General features: G+C 45.6%; 2 protein-coding genes across 3 annotated transcripts in view; one reads left to right on the forward strand and one right to left on the reverse strand.

The window, feature by feature from the left end:
* Positions 1–24966, reverse strand: part of Spen (spen family transcriptional repressor) — a 70315-nt gene that overhangs the window by 16407 nt on the left and 28942 nt on the right. The window contains exons 4-9 of one of the 2 annotated variants that reach the window (XM_051172004.1): positions 11985–12145; positions 11236–11436; positions 7123–7274; positions 4953–5078; positions 4440–4553; positions 1126–1239 (exon numbers count right to left, since the gene is read on the reverse strand). In XM_051172004.1, the coding sequence (XP_051027961.1) occupies positions 1126–1239; positions 4440–4553; positions 4953–5078; positions 7123–7274; positions 11236–11436; positions 11985–12145 (868 nt within the window). The remainder of the gene's footprint in view (positions 1–1125; positions 1240–4439; positions 4554–4952; positions 5079–7122; positions 7275–11235; positions 11437–11984; positions 12146–24966) is intronic. The other variant, XM_051172005.1, reaches the window with a different exon arrangement.
* LOC127211899 (60S acidic ribosomal protein P1-like) lies at positions 22503–23001 on the forward strand. The gene has a single exon (XM_051172007.1). The coding sequence runs from the start codon at positions 22597–22599 to the stop codon at positions 22939–22941; it is 345 nt and encodes a 114-aa protein (XP_051027964.1). The 5' UTR covers positions 22503–22596; the 3' UTR covers positions 22942–23001.

Consider the following 24966-nt stretch of genomic DNA (forward strand, 5'->3'; position numbering starts at 1 on the left):
AGAGAGAGGAAGCTGTGGCCAGGATGCATCGCATAAGAAAAGAAGAAATAAAATAAAAATAAAATGTGTGCTCTTCAATGCCTGGCCAATTTTGAAGTTTAAGACAAAAGAATTTTTTTAAACATAAAACTCTTAAATTCTATACAAGTATTGACAGATACAATTTAAGGACCCAGAACCCAATCAGAAGTGAGAGGGCTGGTGAGGTACAGTTCCCAAACTGAGGATAGGCTGAACAGGGACCCGTCACAATCACAGGCTTGGGATCAGCCACACAATAAGACCCCCTGCCCCTATACACACACGTGCACGCACACAACACTTTTCCCCTTGACAACCGAACAAAGAACCAAAAAAGGGAGAAAAAAAATAAAATAAAATGGAAACAAATTTCTACCAGGGTTCTGAGTTTGTAAATGGTTGGGTCAACAACAAGCCATTTACAGATGGGCACTCTATGGTGCATATAAGTTTGTTGGGACAGCCATTACAACAGGACAGGGCTGCCTGGTTTGTGTCCTACTGTCAAAACATAATTATACTTTAATCTAGTCATCAGTTCTTAAGTACATAATTATGCCAAACACCAATGAATATCCAGTTTTTAAACAAGCAATACCAGGAAAACACACACATGCGTGCATGTGACGTGCCCACACACCACCACCACCACGACAGGTAGCTTCCCATTGGAAGCTGACTAACTAAATGTGCCACTGGCACATAGACACTGTAATGTAGGAAAGGAGGGCTCTGCACCAAGGATACAGGTATGAGCCTATCCATCAGGAGCACAGGAAAAGGAGAAGTGCTCTGGAAAGAACTGTTAAGGAAGGATCTATGGCTAAGGGCATTTAAGACCTGTGTCCACAAACAGCAAGCATAAAAATCCTATTATTTCCCCTAAAACTTGCAGTCAAATCCAATCATGCTCTCTAAACCACTTTCTGTGCTGGCAACCTACATATGTAGCTATGGAGAGAGATCTGATCAGACTTTTGCTTGGCTTCTGGTTTTTTGTTTTGTTGCCTTTGATCTTGAGGGAACATAATACTATGTGAACCGTCTGGGATTAAAGGTACATGCCACGTGCAGCCCTTGGCTCTTGTTAGTCACTGTGCACACCTTAATTTTATTGCCACCAATTTTCCTGCCCTTGGTCTCCTTGACAGCTGCTTGTGCATACTCAATCTCATTGTAGAGAACCAGAGCCATGCCTTTTAAGCGGTCAAACACCACCTGCAAAAAAATAAAACAACAACCAATTAAGGGCTTTATCTACTGCTGTGTGTGTCAGTCCCAACAAAATCCTAAGGCACAAGGATGCTACTGAAAAAGTATTTGTATTTGGATTATTCCAGAAAAATTCAGGCTTTTCCAGAAGAGGCATGTCTTTGTTGTTGTTTCTCTGTGTAGCCTTGGCTGTCCTGGACTTGCTTTGTAGACCAGGCTGGCCTCAAACTCAGAAATCTGCCTGCCTCTGCCTCCCCAGTCCTGGGATTAAAGGCATGTGACACCATGCCCGACCAAGGCATATCTTAATAAGCACACTAAGTTCTATGTGGAGAGACACTAAAATCATGGTATTGAGGCTTACGTACATTACACCTGTATTTTTCTATATTTTACTGTTTTTCATACTGACTTTACTGTAAGGAGACCATAGGCTCAAAATAATGATAGGATGATGGAGTTGGGCCAGGGCTCCTTTTCCTGAAGTTTGTGGACGTGCTATTTAGCAAATATTAGATGGAAATTTTGCTGTATGAACATGTTAAATTCATAACACTCAAGCACAAATCAAACCTATGGCTACAACTCAATGACAGAGAATTTGCCTAGTACACACAAGACCCAGTGCTCAGTCCCCAGCAGCAGAACAAGTGAGTAAGCGCAGGAACTAGATTACATCTGGCTCGGATGTAAATTCTTCTCCCCTCTCCTGACCCCAGCCTGGGCTGTTGCTATTTCAGACGAAGTCTTATGGTGCAGCCCAGGGCAGACTTGAGCTTTTGGCATCGTCCTGCCTAAGCCTGCCTATTGCTGAGATTACAGCCATGAGCCACCATGTCTGGTAACTAGACTGGCCTGTGTGTACCCCAGAGTGTGTGTTGAGATCAAAGGACAAATTCAGGGGCCAGCCCTTCCCTTCCAACTGGTTTGAGATGGACTATTGTTTTTCTGCCACAAAGTACAAACCAGGCCCTATGGGTTTCTCAGGACTCTCCTGCCTTCACTTCCTGTCTTCCTGTAGGAGTGTGGGGTTACGATATTAATGCTATTTCTGGCTTTTATGTGGATTCGAGAGGTTTGAACTCAGGTATTCATACTTGCATGGCAAGAAATGTTATCCCCTCGGCCAACTCTCTAACTCCAGACTCCACTTTCCTTTTATTAATACTGTATATTACATGCATATTGTATGTGTGTGGGCAGGAACAGCACAAACCACATGCATACATTAAAGAACAACTTTATAGAGTCGGTTCTCTCCTTCTAACACGTACGCGCACGCGCACACCTGAGTGCTCTGTCTGCATGTACACCTGTAGGCCAGATCTCATTGTAGATGGTTGTGCGCCACCATGTGGTTGCTGGGAATTGAACTTAGGACTTCTGAAGAGTAGCCGGTGCTCTTATAGCTCTGAATCATCTCTCTAGCTCTCATTCTACCTTTATGTGGGTTTTGTGAATCAAATTCAGGTTACTAGACTGTTTGCTAAACTCCTTTACCTGCTGAACCATCTTGCTGGCCCAAGACTATCTCATTTTCATGAGTGGAAATTATAAAAATCTTTAAGAAACAACCCTACTTATTGTTTCTAAAGAAACCATCTTGTGGGGCTGGAGAGCTGGCTCAGTGTTAAGAGCACTTTTGTTTGTGCAAAGGACCCGAGTTTGACATGGAAGCTCACCACTTCCTTAGGCACTAGGCACACATGTGGTAGAGACAAATGTGTATGAAAAAAAACACATATTAATAAAATAAATATTAAAAAAAAATCATCTTGCCAGTATACTACAAATTTTTTAATTACCTTATTTTGGCTAAGTACATCTATGGGACAGTTATCACAACATCACACAAACAGCTTTCACAGCTATTTGAAACAATAACTTTAGGAGGGACTTTAAATTTAAACTGGAATGTATTTTTAAAAACTTTTATACCAGCTGGACACTGGTGGCACACACCTTTAAACCCAGCACTCAGGAGGCAGAGGAGGCAGATCTCTGAATTCAAGGCCAGCCTAGTCTACAGAGCTAGTTCCAGGACAACCAGAACTACACAGAGAAACCCTGTTTCAAAAACCCAAAATAAGGGCTGGAGAGATGACTCAGTAGTTAAAGGCGCTGCTTGTTCGTCCAGAGGTCCTGAGTTCAATTCCCAGCAACCACGTGGTGGCTCACAACCACCTATACTGTTATCTGATGCCCTCTTCCTTAGGTAAAGCACTCATATACAGTAAATAGAATAAATAAATCTTTTTAAAAAAATAAAAAATTTTATACTAACAGAACATAAAGTTTTAAAAGTATAAATGAAAGTTGAATTAACAAATTAAGTATGGAAGCCATTTAGATATTGTTTTCTTAATTTTTTCTAAATATTAAAGTATTTAATGTGACCATTTCTATTCAGTATATACTGGTTAACAACATATAGCTATTTAATTCGAAAGCTTACTAGTATAAAGACAAATAACATTTTTTGTTCTTTTGTTTTGCTTTCTGAGACAGGGTTTCTCTGTGTAGCCTCGGTTGCCCTGGACTCTCTTTGTAGATCAAGCTGGCCTTGAACTCACAGATCTGCTTGCCTCCCCAAGTGCTGGGATTAAAGTGTGTCACCATGCCAAGCTGACAACTATTTTTATAAGACTTTCACTTTTTGAAAATGTGTAACAAATATCAGTATATGTCATAAGTAAGCAAAATATTTTTTAATCCTATTTCATTCAGCTATATAGAAGGAGTTTCAAATTTCCCCAGAATCTATCTTGTCTGATTTGGGGGGAAAAAACCGGCTTTACTGTTGGTGACTTTGCAGTGCTGGTGACCAGACCAGAAATCTGAATTTAATTAAAAACAAACAAACAAACAAACAAACAAAAACAACAACAATAAAAAAACCAAACCCTTATGCATGTATCTCTACATGTATGTGCACATATGTGTTGGTGCCTGCAGAGCCCAAAAGAGTGTTGGATCCCTGGAGCTAGAGACTCAGGCAGGGTTTGGGCCACCCAGAGTGAGTGCCGGGAACTGAACTTGCATCCTCCAAAAAAAGAAGCAAGCACTGTTAAACAGTGGGCATCTCAGCAGACCCAGTGAAGAGCATTCAAAGATGTAAAATATTAAAGAAAAGGAAAAGACAGCAAACAGAAAGTGAGACTGAACCACAGAATCCTAAGAAAGCGGAATCAAAAGCAAGGGCCTACCTTTACCACGGGCCCGTATCGGCAGAAGTGTCGTGTTAAATACTGGTCGGACACGTTGGCAGAAAGCCCATCTAACCACACACAGTTTGTAGGCATGCTCTTCCCAAAACCCAGCTGAAATTAAAAGGGAAAATTCTATCACCACAGATGACGATTACTATTCAACTACAAAATTTTCGAAAACTACCCTTCTATAGAAATGCTGAATCAACGTGTGTGTGCGTGTGCGCATGTGTGCTCAAACTCAGGAGGTTACTGAAGCAAAGGTGTGTCACCTGCTACTGGGCTATACTCTCGACTGCTCGGATCAATGTGTAAGTGGTTAGCATATATTTAACGAACAATCAAAAATTAGAATAGGACAGTGCTGCCTGGCCCTGAGTGGACAAGGACACAAGGAAGCCTGCCTCTGGCATTAAGTAACTGTCCTTTTGTAGCCCTAAAATAATAAAGCCTCCAAATCCTAAAGCAAATCACCCTGCACCAGCATAAGGATTCGTGCAAGTCACCTACCTTAAGGCGGTTATTTCCAAGGTACTCTCCGTCCATCTTCTTGATGGCCTTACACACACTGGCAATGTCACAGTACTGCAGGAACGCGTACTGAGGGACTCCGTTCACTTTCTTAATATCAATGTCCTAAAAAAGCCAACCAGGGTCACTCAGCAGTATGGCAACAAGAAAATAAGTCAGAAGAAGCCAAGTCCACATACAGAGCTTTTTTCTACAGGCCGGGTGGGTTCCTGTCAGTCACTTCTTAGTTGGATCGTATATCTGAACACACTGTAAACTGCTGGCCTAACAACCACACACCATGGAAGCCATGCCATGTGTGGCGCCTACAAAAGGGCAATTGTGTTGCCGCTCAAAAGTTAAAATCCACAGTGAGGAGAAATCAAAGAGAAGGTTGCCTACTTAGTGAAATGACAGCCAGCACTGTCAAGTCTTTTTAAGTAGAGTCAAACCCAGGCTTGTTCTTTAATGCCTAAGAAACCAAAGTGGATGCCAGGGAGCGGTGGCACAGCCTTTAATCTCAGCACTCGGGAGGCAGGAGTGGATCTCTGAGCTTGAGGCCAGCCTGGTCTACAGAGCATGTTCCAGGATGGCCTGGGCTACACAGAGAAACCCTGTCTCAAAGCAACAACAACAACAACAACAAAAGAAAGAAGACAAGGTTTAGCAGCACATGCCTGTCATTCCCAGCACTCTGGAAGCAGGAGCTATTGGAAGTTCAAGGTCACCTTCGGCCACATACAACATTCAATGGCAGAGTAGGATACAGAGGACTCACCTCTTACTCTCTCTAGGGTTTATTAATTTTTATTTTATGTATTATGGGTGTTTGGCCTGTATGCATGTCTGTGCACATGTGTGCAGTGCCTACAGATGCCAAAAGAGGGCACTGGATCCTTGGGAACTGTAATTATGGATGTCTGTGCGCTATCAGGTAGGTACAGGAAATGAGAGCTGGGTCTTCTGCAGGAGCAGCCAATGCTCTGGAGCACTGATCTGTCTCTCCAGCCTCCATTCTTGAATACAACAAACAGAAACAAAAACACCACAGCAATTTAAACAACCCACTGAAATTATAAAAGTATTTATTTCTTGCTGGGCATGGTGGCACACACCTTTAATCCCAGCACTCCAGAGGCAGAGGTAGGTGGATAGCTGTGAGTTCGAGGCCAGCCTGGTCTACAAAGTGACTCTAGGACAGCCAAGGCTACACAGAGAAACCCTGTCTCAAAAAACAAAACAAAACACCAACCAGTCTTTAGGTGAACAGATGGCTCAGCAGGCACTTGCTCCACTTGCAAGCTCAGCTCCCAGCACTCACTCTTGGCAGTTCCTGACAGCCTTTAACTCCAGCTCCAGGGATCCCTGACACCTCTGGCCTCAGTGGCATCAGCACCCGCATGGATATCCACATAACTATACGTCACAGCAAAATGCAAAGCATACAACTCAAAAATCCATTTGGCCCAACTGGCCTGGAGCTCACTATGTAGACCAGGCTGGCCTAGAACTTACAGAGATCTACCAGGCTCGTTACATAGCCAGACACTGTTGCAAATTCTTTTTTTGTTTTGTTTTTGTTTATGCTTTTCGAGACAGGGTCTCTCTGGGTAGCCTTGGCTGTCCTGGACTCACTTTGTAGACCAGGCTGGCCTCGAACTCACAGTAATCCACCAGCCTCTGCCTCCCAAGTGCTGGGATTAAAGGAGTGCGCCACCACACCCGGCCTAAATTCTTTAAAAAGGGGGCTGGAGCGAGGACTTGCATTTGAGATCTGGCTGCTCTTGTAGAGAACCTGAGATCAGTTTCTAGTGTGTTTACAGCAGCTCCCAGTCTCCAGGGAGCTTAGCGCTCTCCTCTGACCTCCACAGACACCTGGCATGCACATGATGCAGACAGACATGCGGCAAAACATGCACATACATACTCCCTCTCTCTTTTTAAGAGTCTCAAAAAAACTTCTAATGGGAAGATGGGGAAACCAGGTTTCACACCTAGAATCCCAATACTTAGGAGGTCAGAGAAAGGCTATCAGCTCAACGTAAGCTTGAACTTTGAAACTGAATGGAGCAAAGGGGGGATTTCACAATGTCACATATCCTCATGCCCTCTATGCCCTGTGCCTACATCCCACAAAGATCCACAGCATTTTATCACTAAATCGACATACCACAATTTCTCCAAAGCGCTGAAAGATGTTTCGAAGGTCGTGGTAAGTAGTTGTTTTCTCGAGGTTGCCAATAAAGAGAGTCCTTGTTGCTTTGGGATGGAACTCATCTATCCTCTCATCCAAGGGCCGGAACTCATTTTCACTCTCTGTTTCTGTGGATGGAGCAGAGCAGGACAGGGCACTTTAACACATTCTCTAATACAGAATTTACTTATTTGGGAATCTTAACAAACTGTCTGGTTTCTAGGCTTGGTGGACAGGTCTGTAATCTCAGCACTCAGGGAACAGTGATGGCAGGACTGTGGTTTCAAGACCAGCCTTGCGACACCATAGACACTGTCTCAGACAAACAAGGGAACACCAAAAACTGAAAACACACACACACACACACACACACACACACACACTTACTTAACAAGATCTTTTTTGCGAGGGCTGGTTGGTTGGTCTGAGACAGGCTTTCACCAGCAGTCCTAAATGGCCTTCAACTCAGAGCTACTCTGGGGTTGTATGTAGACCAGGCTGGCCTTGAACTCACTGATGTCAACCTGCCTCTGCCTTCTGAGTGCTTGGATTAAAGCTGTGGCCCATCAGCACTGGTGCTGCACTTATAGTGTGGGCATGTATGAACGGAGGTCAAGGGACGCTCTGTGAGTAGGTTCTCTCCATTCACCTCTACACGGGCTCCCGGAATAAACTCGGATCTCTACACAAGTGCCTCTTACCCTCTGGCCTTAACACAGAGTATGAAACTATAATCTGGCTAGGCATGGTGACACATAACTGTAATCCTAGCACTTAGAAGGGAGAAGCAGGAGAGTTGAGAGTTCAAAGGCAGCCTGTGTCATACAAGGAGTACCAGGCAACGGTGGGCCGCACAAGACAACCCCATCTCAAAACAAAAACAAAAAAGCACACATGCTGTACAGTCTACAGTGAAAGTGCAGCTCAGCAGAAAGCAGCTCCACTTCATTAACTAGTTTCACTTGCTTTCAAGATTCAACATTTCATGTTTACTACATTATATAGCAATTTAAATGTCTGACTCAAGACTTCTAGAGGATGGAGGGATGGCTCTGCAGTTAAGCACTGGCTGCTCTTGCAGAGGACCCAGGTTCAATTCCCAGCATCCATGGCAGCACACAAACCATCCAGTTACAAGGGATGCAATACCTTCTAGCTTCCTTCCATGGATCCCAGGCACACACAGTGCACACACACATATGTAGACACAACATGCATACAGGTACAATACTAAAATAATTAATTTAAAGACTTTCAAGTATAAAAATAATTGTATGGAAAGTGACATTTGTGAGCTCTTTTCCTTGCTTGGTGTTTTGTAGTTCCCAGTGACATTCGAAAGGTTTCTATGTTTTATAATGAAAGCCTTGGCTTAACTTCTAATTTAATCACAGCCCTTTGCTCCACTTATTAATTCTGAGACACAGACAGTCAAGGTTTTCATGGTAATTATAGCTCAGCACTGCATGTTCTCTACTTATAAAAATGTAAAACAAACCCATCAACAAGATAGGTAGATGGGCTGAGCTCAGAAGTAGAGCACTGTGTACCACGCACAAAGCCCTGGGCCCAATCCTAACACAAGGAGACAGACAGGCACACGCACGCAATGAAGCCAGGCATGGGGGCTGGGGAGGCAGCAGGCATTCTTATAGCCCCAGCAGGTGGAGGCAGAAGAACAGGAGTCTAAGGCTAGCCTTTGCTACCTAGCAAGTTCAAGGCTAGCCTGGGCTCTATGAAACCCTCCCTTACACAAAATTAACAAATAAAGAACTGAGCCTGGTGGCACGCATTAGGATGTGTAGGCAATGGATGCTGAATTTAAGGTTGGCCTCGTTTACCTAAGAAGACTCGGTCTTAAAAGAATGAATAACAACCCAACTGTTCCTGAGTGCTACACAGTAAGGTTAAAAGGCCATATATAATAAACATCTTGATCTATCCTTACATGCTTAAAGATCAGAGTGCTATCACCTATGAATGTCCCTGAATTAGATCTGCACTACTTAACAACTGACTGATGTTTAAGACCCAATAGGTTAGGTACACACTGCTTATTTCTCAGGTGGTCCTTACTCACCCCAAAGCAACTCAACAAGAAGCCCTGCCATCTGTGGTGATGCACACTCCTAACCCAGCACCGCAGGGACTGAGGCATGAAAGCTGCCATGAGTTCAAGGTAACCCTGAACTACACAGTGAGTTCTAGACTAGCCGGTGCTGCAGAATGGGACTGTCTCGAGAAAACAAATCAGGGGCTGGAGAGATGGCTCAGAGGTTAAGAGCACTGGCTATTCTTCCAGAGGTCCTGAGTTCAATTCCCAGCAACCACATGGTGGCTCACAACCATCTATAATGTGATCTAATGCCTTCTTCTGGCGGGCAGGCACAGCACTGTATACATAATAAATAAATTAAACAAAAGAAAAAGAACTCAGGAGCTTTTCTTAGTTCAGTATAATTTGGGGCAGCTCATTTCAAACCGGCTGATAGAGAGAAAGCATTCACTGGAAAAAGACTTCCTCTGGATTCTGGTATGATGTACAATCCTGACTGTCAATGCGACAGAACTGGGCCGTGCTGGAAACAAATTTGGATATCAGTGAGGACTTTCTGGAGCAGGTTAATGGAGGTGGGAAGGTTGCCCTAAACCTATGTGGTACCATCCATTCAGGTGCTGGTGCACAGGACCAGCCACCTCATGCTCCCAACTGCCTCCTCCTTACCCAAGACGGACTGGACACCAGAAGTGAGCCAAAGTAAACCCTTTCCCACTTAAGTTACCACCATCAGTGATGCTTACAGTAACAGTATGCCCTGAATTCCATTATAAAATCATGTATACCTGACAATACCCACTTTGCTAATGTTATTTTAATCTAATACACACACACACCATTTATATATTCATGGGGACAGTGTATGTTCCTTTTTAATCCAATCAGATGAATAGTCTAGGATTTACCATGTACATGAGTTATAGATTCTATTCAAAGTCTTAGAATCAGATTCATAAACTCACTGTTGATTATTTCTATTAAATTGCACACAGTCTATTTAAACTGAGGCTTTCCAAGTGTATGTTCAAATTCTGAATCACTTTAAAACAAGCACTGCACAACTTCTGAAAGAGACAACACTGACCCAAGCCATACATACAACTGACCTCCAGCCTTACAGCCAGTGGGTCTTGTAGCAGGGCTCAAGCCAACAAAGTTGATTCCTTTTAGTTTTTTTTTGGGGGGGGTTGGGGTGGGGGGGGGAAGGGGGCCCTCTATTTCAACTCTGATCTTCACGTGGCCCTGGAGAGAGCTGCAGTGGCAGATGTCCTCTTCTCAATACAGCTGCTGAGTACGTATACCGCCCCCTCTCTGCTTTTCGTTTCTTTGTAATGTTTTTGCTATTTGTGTGTGTGTGAGGATGCGTGCCGTATGTCTGAGAGCACCCCAAGGACACAAAAGGGTGTCGGAGCCCCTATAACTGGAGTTGCAGGCGGTTGTAAGCTGGCTAATGTGGGTACTGAGAACCAAACCCGGGGCGTCTGCAAGAGCAGTGAGTGCTCTGAAGCTCTGAGCCTGCGTGTTCTCTATCACACTAAGTAAACGTCAGAGGGCGGGTGGCTGAGCCTAACTTAAGCCTGCCAGGGCCCAGCTCTGATCCTAAAACCCAGTAACAAGACAATCCAAGTTCTGCAACAGTCACCTAGCATAGCAGATGTAATTTATGCTGAGCAACATACAAATGAGACCCTCCAATGATAATAACATGGAGTTTGCTCCTAATGCGGAGTAATTCAGTTGCCATTCTTGGACCTCAATCAATTCCATCCTTTAGGAAGGCTGACTGCACAGATGGCCTGAAGCTGCACTCTAGGCTCTACAAGGTGCGGGACCTCCACTACAGAAGCAGAGCACCCAGCACTCCCACTCGAACCAACTCGCTGTGCTTCACTAAGGGGACTGAAGAACTCGGCTAAGACACTGCGCCTTAACAAATGAAACCAGAACTGTGCCCTCGCTGACTTACCCCTCACAGGCTGGACTGAACCGAGTGGTGAGATTTCTAACTGACCCGCGATCCCTGGTCTTACCTGGCCCTATCCATGCAGTCACCTCGATCTGCATGCCAAAGAAAAGCTTTCCCTTTGATGCGGTCAGTGCTTTTTCTTGGTCCTCTTGCTGCCGAAAGAACACCAGGCCGTACCTCTCCTCGGAGGCCCCATGGATCTGCACTGAAGTCACCTTGCCAAACTTCTTAAATTCATGGAAAAGGCCATCTTTAAGGCTTGTATCTATATAGCCAAACAAAAACAAGCAAATTTTTCTCATGTTATCTACAACCCCACACCAGACTAATTCTCCCAAACCAGAATACTTAATCTAGGAAAATACCTATGCAAAACCAACATGTTTTGTCTGTATCTGTGATTTATGGACATGTGAATGTGTAAACATTGCCCATATGCAAGATGCTGTTTGACACACTGGGATGCAAACTAGACGGCAGAGCCTGCCGCTCTGCAGCTTCCATGGGTGGCGCGCCTGCTTCTCTGAGCTCCATCTTTTTAGAACGCATCCTAAGCTTGCTCTCCATGAGCCTCTTTCCTCACCGTGTCCCAACCGTGCAGCTGTTTATGAACCACGCCATGCTGACCTGCCTACTTCCTCAAGGCCTGACTTCTCTGCTCCTTTCCTCCTCCTCTGCAGAGAAGGGCCTTGCCTTCCCTGTCTTTCCTCAAGGGTTAGGAAATAAGCCACACCCCGTTACAGCAGTCACCTGCATGGCATCAAGTTCTAAGGAGCCACAGTCTCTGTGGACAGCATTCACAGAAAACTTTACCTGTAGAGCGGACTGGAAGATTCTGAACTTTGATCCCAAAACTTTTCCGGGGCTCATCTTTTTCAAGAGACGAAAGCAGCTGGGAAGTGGGCGCGGGGACTGCAGCAGACTGAACTGAGCGGGCTGGAGAGTCGTCACTGGAGGTGCTGCTGGAGTCAGTACTGCAGAACAGCAAAAACAACAACCAAAACACAAGACCAACAGACATTAGTGTAAAGACAAACAGATACTACACAGAATAGCGACGATCAGCTAACAGGGCTGCTCTGAGGCTGAGGTTTCTGGGGTCCACGCTGTGTGTGTTTCACACTCAGCCCTCAGAGAGGAGAAGGCAGTTCACACTGGTATGAGGCTGGAAAGAAAAGTAGCATTCTTTCACCAACACGGGGCACCAAAGGCAACTGCAATGTTTACAACTGACCTCAATTTCCCCCTAGTCCCGTGAGAGAGCGGCAGGCAGGTGCACTGCATCTAGAACCCTACACCCTAGAGGCTGCGGCACTAAGGCTTTACTTCAGAAAAGCAAACAAGCCAGGCATGGTGGTACATGCCTGTAGGAGGCAGGCAGATCGATGTGAGTTCAAGGCCAGCCTGATCTACAAAGTGAGTCCAGGGCAAAAAGGCTACACAAAGAAACCCTGTCTCGAAAAAAAAGGAGGAAAAAAAAAAAAAAAAAAAAGAGAGAGGGAAAAAAAAAAAAAAAAGAAAAGAAAAGAAACACATTGCCGCAAGTGATTCCTTTAGAATACCAACAGTAATAATTGTAACAGAACAGTGAGATTTGGTTCTGGAGTCACAAATAAGGGTCTTAATGTCAGTACAGAAACTCTGTGTATTCCCTAGACAGACCACTTAACCTCTTGCTGAGTTCATAGAGATGTCAAACACAGAACAGTCATCTTTCAAGCCACACTCCACACAGCCTCAAGATAACAGCGTACAGTATTTCACGCATAGCGAGCAGTGGCGGCACACACCTTTAACCCCAGCACTCTGTGAATTCAGGTCAGCCTGGTCTACAGAGCAAGTTCCAGGACAGGCAGAACTACAGAGAGAAACCCTGTCTCAAATTTCATGCATGAAACAACGCTTCATAACACAAAAGTTTTCTACATGTGATGTCATCTGGTTTCAGGTTTTTGGACATTCCAAGTTTGGATTTCAAATTAGGGATGCATTAACCGTTTCAAAGTGTAGTGTCTAACGTGCTCTTTCAGATCGTTTTGGTTTCTAGAATCTTGAGTGTCTAATAATGAAGTACACTGTCTTGTTTTTGTCTTGTTAGCTTGGCTTCTCTGTGGGAAGTGACAGGTGGTTTTTGGGGTTTTTTTTGTTTTTGTTTTTGTTTTGGCTTTTTTGGTTTTTGAAGACAGGGACAGGGTTTCTCTATCCTGGATTCACTTTGTAGACCAGGCTGGCCTCAAACTCACAGCAATGCTTCTGCCTCTGCCTCCCCGAGCGCTGGGACTAACAGTGTGCCCAGGTAAGAGTTCTTTTCCTTTTCTTTCTTTCTTTTTTTATTTTTTAATTATTTTTTAAAGATTTATTTCTTTATTATTTTTTATACAGTGTTCCGTTTGCATGTACACCTACACACCAGAAGAAGGCACCAGATCTCATTATAGATGGTTGTGAGCCACCATGTGGTTGCTGGGAATTGAACTCAGGACCTTTGGAAGAGCAGATGGTGTTCTTAACCTCTAAGCCATCTCTCCAGCTCTTTCTTTTTTTTAAACTATGATTTATTTATTTTATGTGCATTGGTATTTTGCCAGAATGCATGTCTGTGTGAGGCTATTGGGTGTGAGGGTGTAACTCCCCGGAACTGGAGTTGGATGCTGGGAACTGAACCCAGGTCCTCTGGAATAGCAAGCAGCCAGTGCTTTTAACCACTGAGCTATCTCTCCAGACCTATAACGGACATTTTGAAGATTATTCTTATTTCTATTTAGTGTATGTTGCACCAGCACATCTATGCTACATGTGTGCAGGTGCCTGAGAGGGCCAGAAAAGAGTGACAGATCTCTCAAAGCTACAGGGAACTGTGCACTGTGCGATGAGTGTGCTAGGAACAGGATTTGAGTCCTTTGCAGGAACAGCCAATTCTCCTGTTGCTCAACCGTCTTCTTCTCAGCCCAGTGACGTCTGCTGCTGGTTATCATTTGACTACATCTGCATTTAACCAAAGTCCAAAATCAGAGGGCACACCTGTGAGGGATTTTTGCTTAGTCCTCAGTAGAAAGACTCATGTTTAATCCAGATAGTGAAGCAAGAAGCCTTTAGCCCAGGCCACAGATTCTGCTGGAGACCTACTATCTAGGCGTATGGACGTGGAAGGAGGAAGTTGTTGCCTTTGTCTGCTTGCTCTCGCCTCGCTAGCAAGTCCCTTCCTTCCACTGGCATTAGAGCCTGCTTCTTCAGGGTTCCGGCATCTACTGAAGACCGGCTGAGACATCTAGCCTCGAGGACTGAGCAACTTCTGGATTTTTGAACTTCACCACTGGCTGTTGTTGGATTAGCTGAACTGCAGCCTATAAAATCATTCTAATAAATCCTCTTTCTATAGAGAGAGATTCATTCTGTGTGTTCTGTCACTCTAGAAAATGCTGACTAATACAGCCCCTGAACGAGATATTTCAATTTGGGAGCCAGCACAGTTGTGCATGCCTATAATCCCAGCACTCAGGGAGGATCACTGTGAATCCGAAACCAGCCTGTTCTACAAAGCAAATCCAGGACAGCCTAGGCTACACAGAGGAGCCCTGTCTCAAAAAAGGAGGAGGAGGAGGAGGAGGAAGAAAAAAAAATACAACTCAAACAACTAAAGGAAGGAATCCTTAAATGTAGGAAGGACTTGAACTAATGAAAACTAAGTACAGGAAAAACTGCTCAACAGCATTGATTCCATCAAGACGCAAATCAAAAGCAGTAGTACCAGTTAGGCACAGTGTTGCATACCTGTAATCCCAGCACCCTGGGAGGCAAAGGCTATGGCAAGCAGATCTCTGTGAGTTTGAGGCCAGACTGGTCCACAAAGGGAGTCTAGGACAGCCAGGACTACACAGAGAAACCCTGTCTCAGAAATAAATGAATAAATGAATGTGGTGGCACAGTAATGAGTGAGTGTGTTGATGGGGGCTGTCCTGCTGGCACTTGGGAGACTTGAGAAGGATCAGAGGACCTGGGTGGAGAACTAGTACCACTTGGAAGGCTGAGACAAGAAATTGGAAAGCTCAAGGCCAGCTTGGGTTACATTACTCTATATCCACAAACAATCAGAATATAAAGAATTTGGAGCCTTCTGTGCAGGTGTTGGGCAGGTGGAACAGCGCAGTCACTGGGACAAAGTGTATGGCAGTTCCCCCCAAACTCAACATTGCATAATCCAATGTTTCCACTGTGTGCATGTACCCCAAAAACCTGGAATAGAGAGACTCCTCCTGGGCATCTGTGCACCCACGCTCAACACATCTGCAATAAAGAAGTGGGAGCTCAAAAGCAAGTGCAAGACAGATAAATGGGTTCACAAACTGTAGTGTGTAGTAGGGCATGCACAGCCCTACCACTGCTGTGCAGCCTAAATGAGGAAGTGGATTAGGCCTGACACACACTATGATATGAAGAACCTAGGAGACACTGTGCTAAGTGAAAGAAGTCAGACACAAAAGCACATTTATGATTTTAGACACTGAGAGTAGTCAAAGTTGTAGGCAGATAACAGAATAGCTGGTTCCAGCAGCTGGGGGAAGGACAAGTGGGGGATCCAGTGTGTGAACACACACATTCACATGTACCCACATCTGCTTTCCTCAATTGTTTCCCACCTTATTTTTTGAGACAGGGCTTTTGCTGCAGCCAGGAGCTTGCTGGTTCTGCTACAGTGGCTGGCCAGCAAGCCCTAGGGATCCTGCTTCCACACGCACCCTGGCCCGCCTTTTACATGGGTGCTGGGGATCAAAACTGAGGGCCTCATGCTGGCATCAAGCTGACTGAGTCACTGCCCCAGCCCAGAAGCTGTTTTCAATAGATGCTACCTTTAAGTGTCAGTTTGGACACTGGAGAGGGGGCTCAGCAGTTAAGAGTGTTCTTGAAGAGGACCTGGGTTCAATCACCTCTAAGTTCGGTTCCAGAGGATCCGATGCCCACTTCTGACCTCCCTGAGTACTAGGCACGTCTGGTGTGCAGGCACACACTGACAAAAGAACCATACATGTAAAATAAAATAAATGAATCCAAAAAACCTTTAAGTATTTCAGTTTGGAAAGGTAGGAAGACTCTGGAAACAGCAGCGTGACAGCTACAGAGTTAACGTGGAATACCTACTGCCAAAGAAGGGGCGGGGCACTTTGGGTGTCTGAAATGGAGAGTGTTCTCTTACCGTCCCAGGCAACCTATACAGCAAGAGTTCCCTTTGTTTCTTTTGGTTTGGTTTGTTTTTTTGAGACAGGGTTTCTCTGTGTAGCCTTGGCTGTCCTGGACTCGCTTTGTAGACCAGGCTGGCCTCGAACTCACGGCGATCCGCCTGCCTCTGCCTCCCAAGGGCTGGGATTAAAGGCGTGCGCCACCACCAGGCCTTTTTGTTTCTTAAGAATGTAAGTAGCTCCTACTACTTTTTAGCCATAGTCTTAAGGGGCCTCACAACTGTCTTCTGGTTAAACTTTCTTTAGAATGATCAGTTCCCTGAGTCACCTGACTCCGCAGAGCAAGGAAAACCAGAGCAGCGAGGAGGCCTGCGTGACCGGAATGAAAAATGAAGACCTTACTGAGGAGAAAGGGACACACCAGAAGACAAGAACTGCGTTTTTATCAGGAAGCAGGTACAGCAGCTATCTGAAAAGGAACAGTGATTAAGCTGGAGGAAAAACTATCAGAAGAGCAAAACTGTCTGTCAAGCAAAAAAAAAAAAAAAAAAAAAAAAAAAAAAAAAACCTAACACTTACCCTGCAATAATTCCTGCTGACAGAGACAACAGTAACTAACAATTCACCCTAGAGTGAAGGCTTTTGTGCTTTTAACTCGGGGGGGGGGGGCTGCAGGGGGACACACAGCTTGGGGGGAGTACTGGACCCTGAACTGCATCCCCAGCTCCCAGCTCAGAGACTGTGGACAGGGTTTCTCTGTGTGGCCCTGACTGTCCTGGAACTGGATTTGTAGACCAGGCTGTCCTCGAACTCACAGTGATCCACCTGCCTCTGCCTCAGGAGTGCTGGGATTGATTATGATTATAGGTGTGCGCGCCACACCCAATCCCGAGCACTAGGAAGGCAGAGGCAGGCGGATCAGACTGCTGTGAGTTTGAGGCCAGCCTGGTCTCCGAAGTGAGTACCAGGACAGCCAGGGCTATACAGAGAAACCCTGTCTCGAAAAACCAAAAAACAAAAATAAATAGATTCAAATAATATTAATAATAAAGTGTCTGACGTTAGCAAAAAATGCTATTTAAAACTGAGTTTATACTGAGCACTCAGAGTTTACCCATGACTTCACTCTTCAGAACACAGTGACAGTTGCAGCTGGTTTTTAAAGCGTATGATTATCTTTGGAAGTTACGTAAAATATAGCAATGGTTCATCACCAAGTGCTGGGTAATAAGCAGCCAAGCATAATCTTAGCACAAGAAGCTGAGTTCAGTGCAGCTCAGCAACAGAGCACTTGCCTGAACTAGTTAAGAACCTAATTTTAACCTCTGTCAATACAAGACAAAAGGATGAGATGAGATGTTCTCTAAGTCCAAGCTCCGACACTGAGCTCAGGGCTGCTGCGCGCTAGGGCAACATTCTACCACTAAGCCGTCATCCCAGCCCCCCACGTGCACCTTTTTGAGCTGGAGTGTAATTAAACTGCCCAGGCTGGCCTTGAACTTCCTATATACATAGGCAGAACACTGGATATTCTGTCTTAGCCTCCCAAACTGCTAGAACTATCAGCCCTCCCCATCAGGCAGAGAGAGAGAAGAGAGGAGGCGAGAGAGAGAGAAGAGGAGAGAGAGAGGAGAGAGAGGAGAGAGAGAGAGAGAGAGAGAGAGAGAGAGAGAGAGAGAGAGAGAGAGAGAGAGAGAGAGAGAAAACAAGGTAAGTGAATCTTGAAATTATGCTAAACGAAATAAGATGGATGAAAAAGCACAAATGGAGTATTGGTGGCACATACCTTTAATCCCAGCACTCAGAAAGCAGACAGGTGGATCTCTGTAAATTCAATACCAGCCTACTCTAAAGACTGAGTTCCAAGAGAGCCAGGGCTACATAGAAAAACCCTGTCTCAAAAAATGATGGATGGATAGATGGATGGGTGGGCGGGTGGGTGGATGGTTTGTTTCATTTGTGTGAGCATGGGTGTTTCCCCTTCTACAAACTAACTTTACCTTTGTTGTTTGGGATTAAAGGCATGTACCACCACACCTGTCCCTAATTTTTTCTTTGCCTAAAACTTGTTCTATATGAGGCTGGCCTTGAACTCAGATTTTATTGCCTGTCTTCTGGATTAAAGGCATGTTTGTATTCCAGCCGGATCACACAGACCTAGAAGGTGATCTTTTGCCAGAGCAGCCATGTTCTGAATTAACATTCCTCTACAACTCTCTGCCCTTTTTTAAAAGTTGATTTATTTATTTAATGTGTATAGATATTCTGCCTGCACCTGTGCCTGGTGCCTGCCTAAGGAAGCCAGAGTTGATGTTGAACCCACTGGAGCTGAAGATACAGACGGTTTAAGCCACCACATGGGTGCTAGAAACTGAGCCCAGGTCCCCTAGAAGAGCAGTCAATGCCCTTAACCCCTGAGCCATCTCCCTAGTCCCTCTACCTACTTTGTAAGGCAGGGTCTCTCACTGGATCCAGAGTTTACCTCAACTAAGCTGGCTGACCACAAGCCCAAGGATCCTTCAGTCTCCACCTTTCAGGGCTTTTTTTACAAATGGTTAAACTATCAAAACCTCTACGACCGAATACTACTACTGTTTGGTGGGAGGAGTGGGGGGTAAGGGTGGGGGTAGAAGGGGTGTTTGTTTTTTGTCCTAACATGATCAGATTGTGCCTCACAGTACAAAATGCAGTGGGTAAAGTAAGAAACTATTTTTGCAGTCTTACTTTTGGGAGACAAACAACCTTGGCCTGGAATACTTTCAGTTTAAGTTCCAAAGAGGATGAGCCCAAGTAGTTGCCACAGGCTAGCAATCCCTTTTGAGAGTCAGAAAGCAGGTTAGAGGCACAGAGCATGGCACAGCACCTGCCCGGCCTGCATGAGGCCTCAGGTTCCCTCCCAATACCCTGTGGGCACTTGTGCGCGCGCATGTGTGCGCGTGTGTGTACGCGAGTGCTCGTGCATTTCTGTGCACACATACATGCTTTTTCAGAAAACCTCCATCTCAGGTAACCTTTAAAGCAAAAGAACCAAATAAAGTCCACTATGGATTCAGGCTTTCAGAAGGCTAAGGCAAGAGCACTGTTTGAGAACAGCCTGAGCTACACAGCAAGACTCTGCCTCAAGAAAGGATTTTTAAAAATGTTACAAACGCATCAAGCACAACTGCTCTCTCCATCGTCAAAGCAAGTCCGCCTGAAGAACCAAGAAAGCCTTCCTCACAGCACAGCATTACAGCATGCGAAGGGTGCCGCAGTCTGTGCACCCGAGGAGAGCAGTAAAGAAACTGCCGACAGGACTGCTCCACGGCATGCTTAGGGTTTTTATAGTAGAGATGAAAGAGAGAGAAGCCAGGGGCATCTGGAAGAGTCCAGAGCAGAATGAGAAAAGGGAAGACTGATCACAGCGTCTGTCAGAAAAGGGAGAAGAGCAGCAGGTGGAGAACAGAAAGAGACTAGCGGGGCTGAGGATGGCTGGGGGGAGATGGCCATGGGAGCTGTGAAATGTAGGACGTACTTGTGAACAGGGACGGTGGGAGCCTGGAGGCCAGCCTGGACCCTGAGATGCTGACAGGTGACACAGGTGTATGTTAACGGGGGACTCTTATGTCTCTTGGCCAGAGACTGTTTTTTGGTGCTTCTTGGCAGCTTCCCGGGCTCTCGAGGGATGCTGACCAGAACTCCTCCTGTAGCCCAGGCTGAGCTCGTTCTTGGAGTTTAGACTGCCTTTTGGAGTTTGGGGAATTGGGAGTTTCCTTTGGACTTGGCAGCCAGGAGAGCGATGAGAAAGTCAATAATGTCACTGTGGGATTTGCTTGCTCACTTAACTGTGAAATATGTAAGACCAACTAAAATACTTAGAAAGGCATGAACCAAGACAGCCCACAGATCAGAGAGAACACGGGGAGGGCTTTGTTTTAGGGGTTGTTTTGAGAGCTTGTCTTTTTGCTTTGCTTTGCAACAAGGTCTGTCTTATTTCTTGTTCTATTGCTGCAATGAAACAGCATAACCAAGGCAACTTATAAAAGGAAGCACTGACTTAGGGCTTGCTTACAGTTTCAGAAGGTTAGTCCACAACGTGGTGGGAAGTGTGGCAGCCCGCGTGTATGCCAGTGAAGCAGTAGCCGAGAGATGAAGGAGGCCCGCTGTGGGATTTTGAAACTGCAAAGCCCACGCCCAGTAGGATGCCTCCTCCAGCAAGGCCACGCCTCCTTCTCCTCCCCAAACAGTTCCACTAACTGGAGACTAAGCATTTTAAACACATGAGGACCACGGTGGGGACCATTCTCATTCAAATCACCAAACCTTACTATGTAATCCTGACTGGCCTCATACAACTCACAGAGATGCACCTGCCCCTGCCTGTTAGGTGCTAGTTGCCACAACCCATTTTTTTTTTTTTTTTTAAATATCCAGGATCTCATCCTGCAGCTTAGGCTGGCCTTGAATGAGATCTCCTCCCTTAGGCCCTTGAGTGCAATGATCCCAGAGGCTGGCTACCACTGTGTCCAGCAAAATGTGTGGGTTTTAATTCAAAATAAAATCTCAACTGGCTATAACTGATGCGACCTATACCAATGCCTAAGTCAATATACTTTGAGGGTTTGTTTCTTTTCCAATGTGACTTTGGTGCTGACTCTCCCTCCTATCCAGAACAAGAGAGAAGCTTGTTAGTGCCTACTTTTGAACAGTCTTTTGAGGCAGTCTCAAGCCCAAGCGGTTTGAAAAGCATTTTATCCAGAGACAGCTTGGCTTTCTACAACTTGAGAGCACTGGTTTATTTTTAAGTGTCTACAAATTGTAAGAAACTTCAGCCTTCAGAAACCATTTCTTCAGAATTTTCACCCAAAGACACAAAGCAATCCTGCAAAATGGCTGCAAGCACTGTGACACAGCACATTCAAAAGCAGCATCCTTGCTGAAAATAAGGACACACCATGGACCTCTCAGTTCTGATACTCTGAATCATGTTATGGAGCGGCACAGTCAAGTCCACTGTATGTGCGCAGGCACATAGTAAGAGCCTTTGCTGAAGACATTAGTCACTGCTTTAACATTAACCTTCATTAACCTTCTTTTCCATATTGACAGTGAGGTTAGCCAGGTGTGTGGCCCAGAGGTGAAGCCAGGAAGGAGCCTGGAGAGCTCCTTAGTGGTAAGCAGCCCTTGCTTGAGGACTTCCGGACTAGTGTAAGCCAGGAATCCTGCAAACAACCCTACCTAACTCCTGCTCCAAGGAGTCTGATGACCTCTTCTAGCCTCCAAGTAAACAGGAACACAAACACAAATACACACACACACACACACACACACACTCAGACAGGTCTAAGATGAGAGTGAAATTCTGTCACAAAAAAGGGGGTGGGGGGACTAAGGATACAGTTTGGTGGTTGAATCCTGTTCAGCAAGTATTAATTCTTAGTTTCCATCCCCATCAGTAAAAAGAACAAAATAGAAGCTGAAGAGGTGGCTCAGAGGTTAAGAACACTGACTGCTCTTCCAGAGGTCCTGAGTTCAATTCCCAGCAACCACATGGTGCCTCACAACCATCTATAATGTGATCTGATGCCCTCTTCTGGTGTGCAGGTATGCATGCAGGCAGAGCACTGTTTACATAATAATAAATAAATAAATCTTTAAAAAAAAAAGCACTGACTCCTTTTCTAGAGGACCCAGGTTCAATCCCCAGCAGCCACATGGCAGCTCACAACTATTTGTAACTCCAAGATCTGACACCCTCACATGGGGACATACATGCAGGCAAAACACCAATGCACATAAGATAAAAATAAATAAATAATTTTGGGGGGTGGGGGAGGTTCTGAGACAGGGTTTCTCTGTGTAGCCTTGGCTGTCCTGGACTCACTTTGTAGACCAGGCTAGCTTCAAACTCACAGTGATCCACCTGCCTCTGCCTCCCAAGTACTGGGATTAAAGGCGTGCGCCACCATGCCCAGCAATAAATAATTTTTTAAAAAGAAAAAGATGTCAAGGAATAAATAAAAAGGTGAGAGCCAGTCTTTTCACACCTATAGTCCAGCACACAGGAGGCGGGATAGGGACAGAGGTCAGAATTTCTAGGAAATCTTCCAGAAAGTGGAAGCCAGCTTGAGCTACTTGAGACCCTGTATCAAAAGTAGAGCTTTTTCCTCAGCTGCCGCCAAGGTGCTCGGTTCTTCCGAGGAAGCTAAGGCCGCGTTGGGGTGAGGCCCTCACTTCATCCGGCGACTAGCACCGTGCGGGCAGTTCACAACATGGCCTCCCTCTCCGAGCTCGCCTGCATCTACTCCGCCCTCGTTCTTCACGACGACGAGGTGATGGTCACGGAGGATAAGATCAATGCCCTCATTAAAGCAGCCAGTGTCAGCGTTGAACCTTTCTGGCCTGGCCTGTTCGCAAAGGCCTTGGCCAATGTCAACACTGGGAGCCTCATCTGCAATGTAGGGGCTGGTGGGCCTGCTCCAGCCGCGGGAGCTGCACCAGCAGGAGGTCCTGCGCCTGCCGCCGCCGCTGCCCCAGCTGAGGAGAAGAAAGTGGAAGCAAAGAAGGAAGAATCTGAGGAGTCTGATGATGACATGGGCTTTGGTCTTTTTGACTAAGCCTCTTGTTAACCTGCTCAATAAAAAGCTGAACCTGAAAAAAACAAAACACAAAAAAACCCAAAAGTAGAACAAGGGGCTGGAGAGATGGCTCAGGTTAAGAGCAGCTTCTGCTCTTCCAAAGGTCCTGAGTTCAATTCCCAGCAACCACATGGTGGCTCACAACCATCTACGATGAGATCTGGTGCCCTCTTCTGGCCTGCAGGCACACATGTGGGCAGAATACTGTACAAATATATATATATATTATATATATATATATATATATATATATATTTTTTTTTTTTTTTTAAATAAAGTAAAAGAAGAAGGTAGAACAAGCTGGGCATGGAACAGTTTCATGCCAGCACTCAGAGGCAGAGGCAGGTGGATCTCTGAGTTCGAAGGTCAGCCTGGTCTACAGAGTAAACCAGAACAGCCAGGGGTACACAGTAAGTCCTGTCTCAAAAAATACAAACAACAAAAACATTTACATCAAAGTTAAACCCTAACTTGTTTTAATCTCTTTCAACCTAACCAAAACCAACCCCAGCACAATCCAAGGAAAATAGAAGAAAGCCAGGGGCGCCAGTCACCAGCTCGGTGGGGACGGGAAGGGGGAGGTGAGGTGGAGACAGACAGACAACAGTGACACATCTCAGTAACTGGGGCTCAGGACAGTAGCTGGAGTGAAGGGGCAAGAGGATTGAGCACTGCCATGCCTTGCCCAGGCCCTGCCCGGAGAGCACAGCCACAACCACCAGGTCAGCCTAAGGCAGCAGCCTCCGCCCCCTGCGCCCAGCAACAGGCCACAAACAAGGCAAACGCTGGCAAAACAAGGAAGCCTCCAGGAGGTGGCAAACAGCCAACTCAAACCGGATAATTCCAGTTCAGGCTGGTTTAAAGAAACAACACACAGTTCATAGCTTTCCCAAACAAAATTCAGCCACAAACTGGGGGTCCTTTTCGCCAATGGCTGAAGAAACCTGGGTTAGCCTAGCACCTGATCCCCAAACCGAACACCTAGTCTTCTGGCCTTGGCACCACCAGAAACTACACACACACACAAACATAAACACACACACTACCAGAAACTACACACACACACACACACACACATATACACACACACACACACACTACGCGCGTACATGCTTTCAGCGTTATTAAAATTCTAGGCTTGACAGTGTTTCTGGGAAACCAGCCAGGAAACGGACCTGCTCCCACATCCCCACAATCAGACCTGTGCAGGCCCACCAGAACCATCAGTAAGCAGCCACTTTTCCAATTCCACACTTAAAGCCTGCCCCGCCCCGCCCCACCCCCTCCAGCCCAGCAGTGCTCACAGCCTTAAGACGCAAGGTTGTGTGACACTGGACAAAGCAAAGCAAGCAGCAGCCAAAAAAGGAACACTTGCAAAACAGGGCTCTGCAGTGACCTCTGCAGGCTGCCACCAAGGGGAATGCAGAAATCCCGCAGTGTTCTCTTTCTCACCAGAACGGCTACTAAAATACATTCCACCTTAAACAGCCCTAAATACATGAAGCAGAATGCGCAAACACGTGCTCAGGGAAGATTATGTTTATGGTTTGGGAGGCGTTTTAGGACACGAGGGATTGCTGTGCTATAGGTCTGGCCACTGACTACCATTTCTGAGGATAGCTGAGAAAAATCTGGATACCATACTTCAAGGAGGCTGAGTAACTAGTGGGTAAACGCCATTAACCATCAGCTGGCTTTTACTGGATTCCATCACAAACAGTAGGAAATTACAAACTAGAGACTTCATCTACTAGCTAGCAGGACTGGCCCACAATAAAGACTGCAGTTTTGCCATTAGCAGATGTTTCTCTTGCACTATCTTTTGAATCCTTGGATAAGCTCAAGCAGCACAGGTAAGGCGATGCAGCACCTTACTTCGGCTTACACAAGAATGCAAAACAGTTGCACTTTAGGTGAAAACAAGGGCCACAAGACAAAACAGGAACCATCGTCCCTGAGAGGCTGTACTGGTTAGGGTGGGCCGTACTGGGAGAGCATGCGCCA

Source organism: Acomys russatus, chromosome 29 (assembly GCF_903995435.1).
Source record: "Acomys russatus chromosome 29, mAcoRus1.1, whole genome shotgun sequence".
Lineage (NCBI taxonomy): Eukaryota > Metazoa > Chordata > Mammalia > Rodentia > Muridae > Acomys > Acomys russatus.

What these genes read in the sequence shown, in the direction of transcription:
- LOC127211899 (XM_051172007.1), top strand. Translation starts at nt 22,597, where the DNA reads ATGGCCTCCCTCTCCGAGCTCGCCTGCATCTACTCCGCCCTCGTTCTT.